General features: G+C 35.0%; 2 protein-coding genes across 2 annotated transcripts; one reads left to right on the top strand and one right to left on the bottom strand.

Annotated features, from left to right (window-relative positions):
* Positions 1-99: 99 nt before the first annotated feature.
* Positions 100-5,676, bottom strand: aurB (aurora kinase B). Its single transcript, XM_089640276.1, has 6 exons — positions 5,471-5,676; positions 5,196-5,347; positions 3,509-3,700; positions 2,108-2,264; positions 1,647-2,015; positions 100-1,567 (listed from the first exon to the last, which is right to left on the bottom strand). The coding sequence occupies exons 2-6, from the start codon at positions 5,318-5,320 to the stop codon at positions 1,469-1,471; spliced, it is 942 nt and encodes a 313-aa protein (XP_089496402.1). The 5' UTR covers positions 5,321-5,347; positions 5,471-5,676; the 3' UTR covers positions 100-1,468.
* Positions 5,677-6,253: 577 nt separating this feature from the next.
* On the top strand, positions 6,254-11,800 carry LOC149417393 (RNA-binding protein pno1-like). Its single transcript, XM_089640002.1, has 3 exons — positions 6,254-6,638; positions 9,723-9,885; positions 11,441-11,800. Exons 1-3 carry the CDS (start codon positions 6,394-6,396, stop codon positions 11,783-11,785), a joined length of 753 nt encoding a protein of 250 aa, XP_089496128.1. The 5' UTR covers positions 6,254-6,393; the 3' UTR covers positions 11,786-11,800.
* Positions 11,801-12,653: the final 853 nt, after the last annotated feature.

Consider the following 12,653-nt stretch of genomic DNA (forward strand, 5'->3'; position numbering starts at 1 on the left):
ACTTTATACATTGACATCAGAATTAGGATTATGTCACTCGATGCATGAGGGTTAAATTATATTTTTTTTACAATAACAATTATAAAATAAAAATGATTATGATGATAATTTCGAATGAAAAATTGAAATTGAATAGTCGCACCTTAACATGCAAATCAAGTGATATTTTTACTATTGATAAATGTACAAAATATTTTTTTATCTTCAAAATTAATTTTGTTACAAGTTAGAACGCAATTAATAGTATTAAAGGTGTAATGGAAAACAGGATATTGGATACAAAAGCATGTAAAATAAAATTAATTAAACTATATTTTTCACAAGAAACACAATAAGAGAAAAGGTATTGAAGTATTCTGATCTAACCTGACTTAATCTATTTGAATTAAAGTAAGGAGACAACACAACATAACAAGTAAAAAAAAAATAATAATAAATACCTAATAATAAATATCTTACAAAAATAATAAGTTCAGTACTGTCTCATTAATCTACCGCTCGATTATCCAACAACTTCTATAATCTGCTGTTATTTTTACTAGTTGAAAGCACAATATCAAGCTCAATTGAATGTAGTTATGCAGAAAGCAGCCAGTCCACAATTTTGGCAAAAAATAAGACATTGTTGTCATCCGACAGAGTAAGGTCAATTCTAAGTTTTACTAAAACCAGCCAGGCTGCTTTCGTGCAAAAATTCATAGTATGTAATCGCCTTCCGGAATATTTGTTGATCGCTAAAAATAAACTATTTAAAAATGCTCTTTAAACATTTTTAAAGTGGCTTTTTTTATAAAACATATTTTCCAGAAAACAATCAGAATCACTGGTCGATTTCAGGAATATAGCAATATACCTAACATTTAGTTAATCAGCAGAAAACGTTCACGAGTTTGTAGTTACATAATTAAAAACTTGATTTATTACCATGGTGTTCTTTTGGTTAAAACGGTCTTAAATCAGGTTCGTGACCTGTTTTATAAAAAACCAACGTTGAACGGGTGTGTGAGAATCTAATTAGTAGGACAGTCAGTATAGTGATTCTAGTTTGCGTTCACCAGGGATAATTGTTGTTTAAGGACATTTCAGTTAGTCCTAGCGTATTTGTTAGCTAGAGTATTCTAGCAACTGTCGCATGTATTTCTATAAGTTTTTTTACTAGAATAAGGTAACATGATATCTTAACTTTAAACAAAAAAAACTGAATTTTTACAAAAGATTGGTAGCGGTATTTATTCATTTTTACAAAATACCTCTTGCCCGGTTTTTGGAGTGGAAAATTAGTGAGAGAGTACTGTATTTTTAAAAACGCTGTCGCTCGAGTGGTTAATATCACAACTTCTCAACAAATTAAAATAAACCCTAAGAATAAGGAGAACATTATTATTTTTTTTTTAATTCAGTTTTCTCTGATATCATTAGGCCACGAGAGCAAAAATATGGGGTCATCTGAAAAAACAGATTAAGACTCTTACTGAGGAACTTTCTTCTTCATGATGTGCTCCAAAATCCAAGGATGTTTCATGGCGTCATTTAGAGACATCCTCTCAGAGCTACGAAGCTTCAACAGCTGAAAAGATAACACAACATGATGGATTCCATTCATTATATAATATATTATGTTCAGTATTTGTCCAATGATGATATACCTTGGAAATGAAATCCTTGGCGCCGCGAGATACCCACTTGGGGTAGTTGATGTCGACACTGACAATGCGTTTATAGGTGGCGGACTGGTTTTCCGTCTCGAAGGGGGGCGATCCCACGAGGAACTCATAGCACAACACCCCGAGGCACCACTGGTCCACGCTGACGGTGTACATCTCTCCATTCACCATCTCGGGGCACAGGTAATCCAGGGTGCCGCACATGGTCTTTCGCAGTTTGGACGGAGCGTGCACGGACCACCCAAAGTCCGCTAACTTCAACGTCCCATCAGAGGCCACCAGGATATTCTCAGGTTTCAGGTCTCTGTGGATGACATTGTTCTGGTGGCAGTATTCTAGGGCGCGGGCAATCTGCAAATAAACACAAGTAATTACTATCTCCTTTCATGATGCCAACAATACACACAACTAGCAACACTTGAAGCAGAAGGCGTTGTATTTACCTGGTAAGTGTAATATGCAGCTTTCCTTTCTGAAAACCTGCCATTCTCAGCTTTCTTCAAGTATTTGTACAACTCTCCGCCATCGGCAAATTCTAGCACAAGGTATATTTTCTTATCATCGTGAAACCAAGTAAACAATCTTAGTATGTTTGGATGCCTGAAAACACCAACAAAATAATATAAATATTAAAGTTACATATAGTATATACATATAGTTATAATAGTTAGGGTCTTAGTAAGTACAGACTATATATTTTTCCAAAATAGCAGGGAGATGCCAACAAAAACATCACAGGACAACATATAACATTAAGTGAGAATTAATAAAATTTAAAAAAATAATAATTTATGCAATAAAAATAAATAAACTAATAAAATACAACAAGATTTAAAAAAAACTAATAACATTTTTTTAAATATGTAAGAAGGTATCTAATCATTTCTTTCATTTTATAAAATTTTAACAAAGTTCTTATGTTCATATGTCTTCTAAGAAAATGAATGCACATAATTATGTTGCATGCATTGTGCTGAGATCACAGTTTATTTGCACACATACGTATGCGCTTAGCGGCGTAAAGGTTAAATTAATATTGCACTTATTATTAAAACACATAATTTGTTTAAGTACCTACATATTAATGCATAAACCGACATTTTGTATTTTTTAATAAACGCATGTAAATTAAAAATAAAGTCTTCGCTTGACTTTTACTAATGCAGCGAAAGTAGATTAAAACAAATTTGTCTATTGACATTTCTCCTCTGTGTGTTAACATGAAACAAAGCAACATGGAAAAAATACAAACCAAAACATAGCAATAACTTCACGCAGAATGAAAACATGAATATTGTGGAGTTTACAACATCATCCAGAATTCAAATGGCATTTCGAATACGGTTAAAGAAATCTTTGTCTTTCAATATTTGGCGGTCGCCGCTTGTGTAACTCAATATTATCATCCATTACCCTATATCTATTATAAATATTTTCATTAGTATCTTCATCTTTGCTGTCTATATTAATTTGATACTAAAAATAATAATAAATTGGCAATATGCAATACGAAAAACAGTGAGTGAACGGAATGAAGTTCGACGTCATGTTTCACTCTGTTGACACTTTTTATAACTAACACTTTTACTGAGCCAGAGGTTAATCCAGTTGTTTGGTTCCTTTAGCTGCTCTTCCCAACACAAGCTTGATCGGAGAGTTGCTTTGGGAAGAGCCTAGTTGTGCATTTGAGGAATGTTGAGCCAAAATTTTGGCTGAACAGTTGATCAGTAGGATTGGGAACAACGGCTGTTAGTGTTACTAAATAATAACTTTTAACGTTAAGACAGAGTGCATTAATTTTACGTACATTGTATACAAATGTATTTAACTTTGAAATAACTTACTTTAAACGGGATTGTATCTCAATCTCCCGGAGAACCTGCCTCTCCACATTGCATTTGACCAGTTCGGACTTGAAGAGGGTTTTAATAGCTACCAAGTGTCCGGTCCTCTTTTCACGGGCGCAGTAAACTCTGCCAAACTTCCCCTTCCCCATACCACAGCCCAGCTCAAAGTCACTGGGGCCCCACTGGTAACTGAAACACAAGCAAACAAAATAACTATCGGTTCTTCCTTTAGGTTAGTTGGTGTTTGACCCCCCCAAAATTTTAAGAGAACAATAATAATAAATTATATGCATCAAACAACTGGTCTTATTCTTAATTTATTTGTAATGTACAGCGAAACAGCAGAACTGCGAGCGGCGGTGGCTAGTGACGATCAGTGACATCTGTTGTCTCTAATAGAAGCTTTCATTCACAAGTCCACACGATTCGCTGTGTCAATTTAAAGAATGTCCCCAGCTGGCATATTCTGTCCTATGCGCGCAATAGAATAAACGAGATGGCCTAGAACTACCACGCCTGGATCCCTAAAGACGCCTTGGTTCGAAAGTATCTTTTAGGTAAGAACCATCATGCTGACCAAAATGATATACTTTGTTCTTGACACATTATCAATGTGACTGTATGTGAGAATGCTCCCTTTAAACGAGTGATGTTTCGATGCTAGGCTTCTATGAAAATGGTCATTAGTTCAACAAAGTTACAACTGATATCATATACACATCCCATCTAACGACTGTTTGACATAGACCATAAATTTATAGAGTTTTGAACATAAGAGAGAAAACTTCAAAACATCGCACCGACTACTTGTGGCAATGGCTAGTAGGCCAGGTTTTCGAAAACTTTAAATTTTGATAACATTTCTAAGTTCTAACAATAAAATGTATTTTTTGGCTTATCAAAAAATTACAAAAAATTATTATAATATACATGATATAATGTATATACATATAATTATTATATTATAATATCTAAATAAAAATGTATTGTGACTAAATTTTACAACAGAGTTAAAAATATTTGTTAGGGTTCCATGCTAACTCAACACAGTGACTATTCAACACACTTTTAAAAAGTGATATAAATTTAAATTTAAATTTTTTTTTTAACCTAACCTACTTAACACAGTTAATAAAGTTTTTGTTTCATCACTTTCCATGACTTTATAAAGATGTGATGAGTTATCATTTTGATGATTTATCGGGTCACTATTTGTTAGATACAAATTTAATTGATTCCAGGGCCACCCCTGACCCAAACAGCGCCTGGCGCTGCTGAAAACCTCAAGGGCACTGTATTAGGTATTATCAGCTCTTTGGCTTCTTGATGCCGTAGCAAGTCGCCGTCCCTGGCTGAAGTTAACAGCCTGGGCTTACAGATTGGGCTGGTATACCAGTTGCTTCTTATGCTTGGTAAGAGAGATATTAACATCGGACAAGTTGCACTCTGGTAGGAGCCCTGGCAGATAAATTACTAAAAATTATTGAAATACCATGCCTATGCGTGAAAGAGAACCATGAAGATAAGCAGGTATTGTTTAAAAATGCAATATGAGGGTAATTCAAAACTACATTACAGATGAAGTTTGTCAACACTTTATAATATATTATATGAATTCTGCTTCATAAGAACCATGTACAAGTCTAGCACTCCAGCTGAAATAAATATAATGCTTGTTACATACGGTTTTCCATAAGCTTCGTGGGTCATTATTTTGCTCGTAAGAGCAGCTACTTCCTCCTTTTCTTCATGTGGAACATCTTTCAAGTGCCCTTCAATATCTTCACGTCTCACTTGTGACAGCGCCATACCCAAAACCTTTAAGTGAAGGTTGTCCTACAAAATAATAACTTTGTTTGACTATCCACGGGGAAAAAAACACCAATAAACTGAAACCACGATCGTGATGATGACAATAAATTACGGCAAAAAATAACAAAATTTGTTCAACGGCCGTACCTCAAATTTGTAAAACCGACAAAGAATATTTTGAATGTATCAAGAGTACGTAGGTTTAAAAAATAATACATTCATAAGAGGATAGATTTTTTTCATTCAACTTCAACTAAACCATAACAAAACTAACAGACTTTGAAAAAGACAAAAATAACCGGTCGTTGAAAGTTGAAATTATTCGAAAACTTAAATTCTGTTGTGGTTCGGTGTTGCCGTCGTTTGGTTGGTGGGTTCGTTGTGGTTGTGTTGCCAGTTGTGAAAGAAAATTAACATTTTATTTATATTTATCATTGTAAATTTTATACCAGCAAATGTGAATATTATTATGTAAAACGATTAAATTCCAACTGCGTTTAGTGATAATAAGGTAATAACAAATCATAGGTAATTGTTAGTCCTATACATACAGATGATAAAACATTCATATTCAATTTATTTATTGTTATTAAGTTTAATTTGTAGAACGCCATTTTAATTTTTTTATATATTAAAATAAGCTGTTTTTATAAACCCAATAACAATATTATTGATTAAATAAAAAAATCATATTCAATTTAAAGTATCAACAATATATTTGCACCACGGTTTGTAGAAAATATATTTTCTATGAATCTTGAACTAGCACTTTTTTTCAGTAGTTGTCAATGCTAAAATTTATTTTTTAGATGGTGTGAATCAAGTACCTACTGGAATTTTTAGTTTAATATTTTTCGTTGCATAAAATGTAAGGAAAATATATTACAGAATGGCAATCTAAAATATTTCCCAACATTTTTCCGATTTTTCCTTTTGTTTTGGCACGTGTTGTCATTTGTGACAGATTGCTTCTCTCACGAATAAAAACTTTGTTTTACTTATTATAAACAGTGCTTTTACAGCGGGAAAAGGTAGAATAACTCACACTAAGTTATTATTATCATTTCAAAATGGAGTTAGACAAGGTTGAGATAAATGTCGACGACTTTTTGCCTGCCAAAAATCCGGTGAGGTTACCCAAAGGCAAACGGCGGGCAGTATCGGAATCTGGAGATGCGATGGTCGTGGAGGAACACAATGGAATCGAAGGCAAACCCAAAAATACACGACGAAAGGCCAAAATGGCCAGAAAAGGCGCTGCAGGTGATGACGAAGCTTCCAAAGATATGCGAAAAATTGCCGTACCAGCTCACAGGTAAGTTATATTCCTATTTGTGGTGCTTTGATAAACCTATAATGATAATACACTTTATTACATGAGGCTGGACAGTTGAAAGTATTAGTTATCCATTGAAATCTTGGTGTAACCTTAAGTTACTAGCTCAGGCACGGGGGCTCCATCGAAGCCAAAGTTAAGTTAGCCTTTCAGAAGTTGAGTGTACTGTTTGTACAGGGCCCGCAGATACAAATAGAACACAACTGCCGACTATACAATCACAAGTTGAATTTGACAGCCACCTCTCGTCTTGATCCCCAATACATGAAAAAAAACACTTTGCAATATTATTGGTAAAATTCTAGCTAAACTTGTCGAATTCCGCTGCATGTCAACTTAAGGGTATTCACACATTATGCTTTTGAATGTTGAGATCATTGGTTCGCCCGTACATGAGATATATTAATTAATCTGTATAAATTGTTTTTTCTACCTATAAAGCTCAGGTCTTAGAGAACGGCATAAAAACACCCAATTTTATCGCAAAAATAACACGTAAAAAATATATTTGCCAAAACTCGCGCCTGTGTTTGTATTTATAAAAAAATATTACCCAATCAAAACATATTTGCGAATAAGAGTGCATCTCAAAGCTCTAACGGTATAACGCCTAAGTTGAAAAGAAATGCGACACTAGAGGATTGTTGAAGTCGGTAATTTAAATCAATGCCTGGGGAGATTGAATGGTTTATAAAAAACGCGGGCCGGGTGATGAAGGCTGATGGCGCTCGAACTGGCGTTAATTAGATCCTTTTTTATCCCGCCTGCATAACGTCTCTTGCTGGAGTTAACTAGATACTTTTTTATCATGTGCACGGACGAGAATTTTACACAAGAATTAAGCTTTTATTACACGATTCCCAATACACGAACCATTATTTTTTACTAGTGATTTATATTTTTTATACGAAAAGTTTCAAGTTTTTCAAGAAATTTCCATAAATATTCTCTGTTGCTGTCTACACTTTATCAATCGTGAATTTTTTATAATTCTTGTGTAAAATTCGGCAAAGCAAGCAAGTAAAATTGGTGAATTTTTCGACGTACATATCGCTGCTTTATTAAAATCATCATTTTTTTTTCTTGTGGAAGTTGTTTTTCCTTCAAAATAATGCACCACCTCTCATAGTTTTTTATGTCTTTCCTTCACATAAAATCGAGATCCTGGTAACTGATACACCAGTAGTCTCACTTGCTGAATGAAGAACATTGAAATCCAAATTATATTTTTTAGAAATTTTAATTTTTAGTGCATGCGACATTCGACATGGACTTGTCTATATAAACGTCTTCCAGAACGGCCGGAACGAAATGTGGTTGAATTAACAATTTCAACACAAAATATGTTACTGAATGAAAAGGGCTTCGTTTTTTCACAAAGATCCAATATTTACCACTAAGGTACATCCGTAATAACTGATGATCCATATCCTTTCTCAGTTTTTTTTCTTGTAATATATTATTTGTAAGTCAAAAAGTAACACATAATCGTTTATTTCTGTGCGGCACATTTTTTTAATTATAAATGATTTCTCGGGTTGTCAATCCAGGGTACTTTCCAGCATTTCATAATACGTAATAAATAGTAACATGTTTGCTAATATAATAATATTATTATAAAAAGATGTTTATGACACAAAGTGAAGGGTAGAAGAAGTTGGAGACGCCCGAGGAAGACATGGCACAATCAAGTAAACCAAATTATAACTAGCTGTCTTTATTATCTTAGGAATAATGATTAATAAGTACTTATTGTTCAAATATTGTTAATGTCAAATTATCCATCTGATAACTCATGTAATACATATTTTTTCTTTCTTTTTGAAATATTTTTACTACAACTTGAAGACTTTGGTTGTTTTCGGGTGTTAGTTGTTCGGTGATTGGTTTGAACTGCTTGAACATCGATTCTGGCCCTGTATTTATAGGGCCAACGCGGGTCGGGCGTTCATCGATGAGAAACTCCCCGTTCATTGAGTGTTAGTTTGGTTAGGTATTTTCCCCGGCTGCTATATACTGCATGCAGGGTTGCAAAAATTGTATGCAATAGTTCTATCCAAGTCATTTTAACCCACCTTAACCGTCACCTTACATCTCTTTTATTTATTACATAATAAAATATACATTTACATAGTTTTACATATTAGGTTTGATACTCAACAATTTCGAAGTGTAGAAAATACAGGTAGGTTTCAGTTTTCAGGGGTTATTATTTTGGCATATCATTGGTGTTGATATTTATTTACTGGTTAAAATTACGATCAGTTTCCCATAATGTAGTTTGACGTTATCGGAAATGGTAATTTGAAATCGTAATTAAGCTCGTTTTGGGATCTTTACGGAGGTTTACTGTGATTGGAGTTCGTATTTTCGTTTGGTGGGTAGTGGTGGGGGAACAATGTAAATATTGAGGCAGTTCCTTAGTCGTGGTCATTTCCTCGTCTGGTAGCTCCGGGTGAATAGTTAGATGGGTTTTTAGAAGTGATTCAGAATTTGTTATCGTTGTTATGGAATTTTTCATTTTTATTTTAAAATATATTTCTTTTAAATTTTCTTGTCACCAAAAGTAAGCAAAGCTTTTACCCCCCCCCCTCCTATGCTTACGTAAAAATTGGTACCTATATGCATTTTTCTGTTAATGTATTCTGTTTTTTTATTGATTTATAAGCAGCACTTATAAAATAGACCTAGGATAGAGGACTTTAATGCACATAATATTCATTTAAACAAACTTTATTGACACAGTGGGAATCCCCGAATATGTATTCGGTTTTCAAACATAGACAATGTGTAAAAAAAAAAATAACTACTGCTGAGCAGTGCTGACGTAATCACTATCTCGACCCCCCCACCCCCCCATTTCATCAAAAATAAGCAAAGCAAAGACCCCCCTGCCCCCCTATAGTGCTTACATAATACTTGAACGGCCCCTAAAAACATAAATATGTTATACTAAAAAAACCAATTAAAATAAAAATGTTTTCTTTTTAACGTAATTACTCTTTCGTTCTTCTCATTCTTTGTAGGATAAATATATTAATATTTTTTGTTATTTCATTTCAGATATACACCATTGAAAGAAAAATGGGCACAGATTTTCAGCCCCATAGTGGAACATTTACTGCTTCGCGTCAGATTCAACCTGAAGACAAGGAATGTAGAAATCAAGATTGGACCCGAGACTACGGATATTTCAAACTTGCAGAAGGCTGCTGATTTTGTCAAGGTCAATATTGTTTCATTCTATTAATTATTTATTCCAAGAACCAGGCCTAAGAAACTCCACCAGGTTTCTTACCAGTTAATTTTGCCCAAATGCTGTGTTTACCTTCACACACTGATACTTTAATAGTACACAACTGTTAACCCTGTACAAATGCGCCCCACGGTTGAATTTGGCAGCCACCTCTGGTCTGGAGCCCCAAACTACCTGAAAAAACCCTCGACTCTGCATAATCGGGCTGGCCATTTGGTAGGTTTTCCTATCTTAACAAACGGATTGCAATCTTTACAGCACAGGTGTTGGGTGGAAATGCTGTTTTTGTTCTACTGGTATTTCAATGGAAGATGCTCCGAGGAACTAGCATCATTGATTCCTTCAGCACCGGCGCACAGTTGGGAAACACGCCAACCGCGCCCAACATTTGTACATAGTTAATATTTGTCACATGAGAACTGGTCACTTCTGCGACTCGTTGTGGAACGATTTGCAGGCCTCTGTGTTTCCTCCCTCCTACAACATAGGTCTCTTCAAGGCCCAGATTCACTCCTTCCTTTCCACAAAATACCCTTCACACAGCATCCCTAAATATGACGTTGGCCCCGAGGTAAATAATTTTGGAGTTAATGTAAAAAAAAAAAAGAACCATTCAGCTCCCCCGGCACTCTTGCCCCTGACTCTTGGCCTCTTTCTTCCATCCTTGTTCCATGATGCCCCGCAGCGAAGCCATTCCAGTTTTATGAATCTTGTTATTAATGATTTTACTGTACATTACCTGCCAGACACTATTTTCTTTTACTTTTACTAGATTATTAATCTTCTCAAAAAAAATTCAATACCTTTTCACTATTCTATTTATGACGGATCACTCTAAGCAGTAGATTTATTTTTAAAACATCGCACAAGTGTCCCAACTGCGCGGAGCCCACTGGCTATGGCTTGGCCCAGAAGAAGTATTGAAACAAATAATAGTTTCTGATTTATATGAACTAAATTGGTTACCAAATTAATCCTAAGAATATGTGTGTCCATCATCCTAATGAACTGAGTGAACCGGTGACCCAGTTTGACACATTTTGACTTATGGTAGTTCAGTAGTGTATTATGTCTTATAAGCAATAATTATTAGCCTGAAACACTCATCCACATTGAAAAATCTCCTGATAAAAGATACATGACGCCAGCGGGACTTGAACCCGTGTCCTTTCGATTTCCGGTCGACAGCTCTGACCACTGAGCTATGGCGGCATATATTGAATTATTTCGCGGATAAGAGATAAGCCGCCATAGCTCAGTGGTCAGAGCTGTCGACCGGAAATCGAAAGGACATGGGTTCAAGTCCCGTTGGCGTCATGTATCTTTTATCAGGAGATTTTTCAATGTGGATGAGTGTTTCAGGCTAATAATTATTGCTTATAAAATAATTGTTACCTTTGCTATGCATAAAAAATCTTGTCTTAAAACATTAGTTTACCAAAAAAATAATTAGTGTATTATGTCGATTGCATCCATCGCTAGTTTCGTTTACATCATTTAATAATATTTATCTCTTCTTTTTCAGGCCTTCATATATGGCTTTGAAGTAGAAGATGCATTAGCCCTTCTGCGATTGGATGATCTTTTCGTTGAGAGCTTCGAAGTAAAAGATGTCAAAACCCTGAGAGGCGATCACATGAGCCGCGCCATTGGCCGTTTGGCCGGAAAAGGAGGCAGAACTAAATTCACCATAGAAAATGTCACCAAAACCAGAATCATTCTCGCTGATTCCAAAATTCACATCCTGGGCAGCTACCAGAATATTCAGCTGGCTAGGAGAGCGGTTTGCAATCTTATTCTGGGGTCGCCACCTTCCAAAGTTTATGGTCAATTAAGAAATGTTGCCAATAGAGTATCGCAGAGAATATAAAAAATAAAAACACTTTTACCTATTGTTTTTTTTTAATAATTCTTATTAATTTGGGGTATGTTGTGAGGCTGCAGAGAGTGGGAAGGGATGAAGAAGGTTGGGAACTACCTGGATAAGTATTTGGCTGTTCATATCTGGTCATTAAACATGGCTAACGTCATTTCAAGCAACCCTTCACCAGAACTATCCGCAAATATACACACTAGGATTTCAAAATAATAGTTTTCTGGTTATTTTGTCAATCAACATATGTTTATTATTACGTATCGTATTTATTTTGTTAAATAAATTGAAAACATCATTTTGAATTTTAATAAAAAAAGCATTAAATAATAATATTAATTATAATCGGCAAAACAGTGTAAGGTCATTTGTGATAATTTCTGTCTTTTTCGTGTCTGGCTTTTAATGTATAAACTTATTTATATGCTCATCCTAACACGGTAACTGACATTATTTAACAGCGCTTACGACAATCTGGTCGGCGACATTCTCATGCCAAACTCTTACAAGTTTTTGTGGTTTAGGCTGGCCGCATACATACGTTTTCCGTATTCGATTTCCGAATTCGTTTTCCGTATTCGGAATTCCGTATTCGGAATTCCGTATTCGGAATTCCGTGAGACTAGCGCAAACGTTCGTTTTTCTTCATTCGGAATGTATAAACGTCAGTACCAGTGTTGCCAACAAGGGCGATATATCGCCATTTAGGCTACTCAGAGCGAGAATCGGCGCCGAAAAAATCTAAAAGGCGACTGGTCGCCAATTAAGCTACTTCAAAAACATGTCCCGAAATTCTCTAGCCACCCCCCCCCCCCATGAAATTAATTTTTCTGGGGACAAATTTAATATTTTCTTGAAATTCTCT

The sequence above is a fragment of the Hesperophylax consimilis genome, chromosome 15 (genome assembly GCF_061612785.1).
Source record: "Hesperophylax consimilis isolate HC1 chromosome 15, BYU_Hcon_1.0, whole genome shotgun sequence".
Taxonomy (NCBI): Eukaryota; Metazoa; Arthropoda; class Insecta; order Trichoptera; family Limnephilidae; genus Hesperophylax; species Hesperophylax consimilis.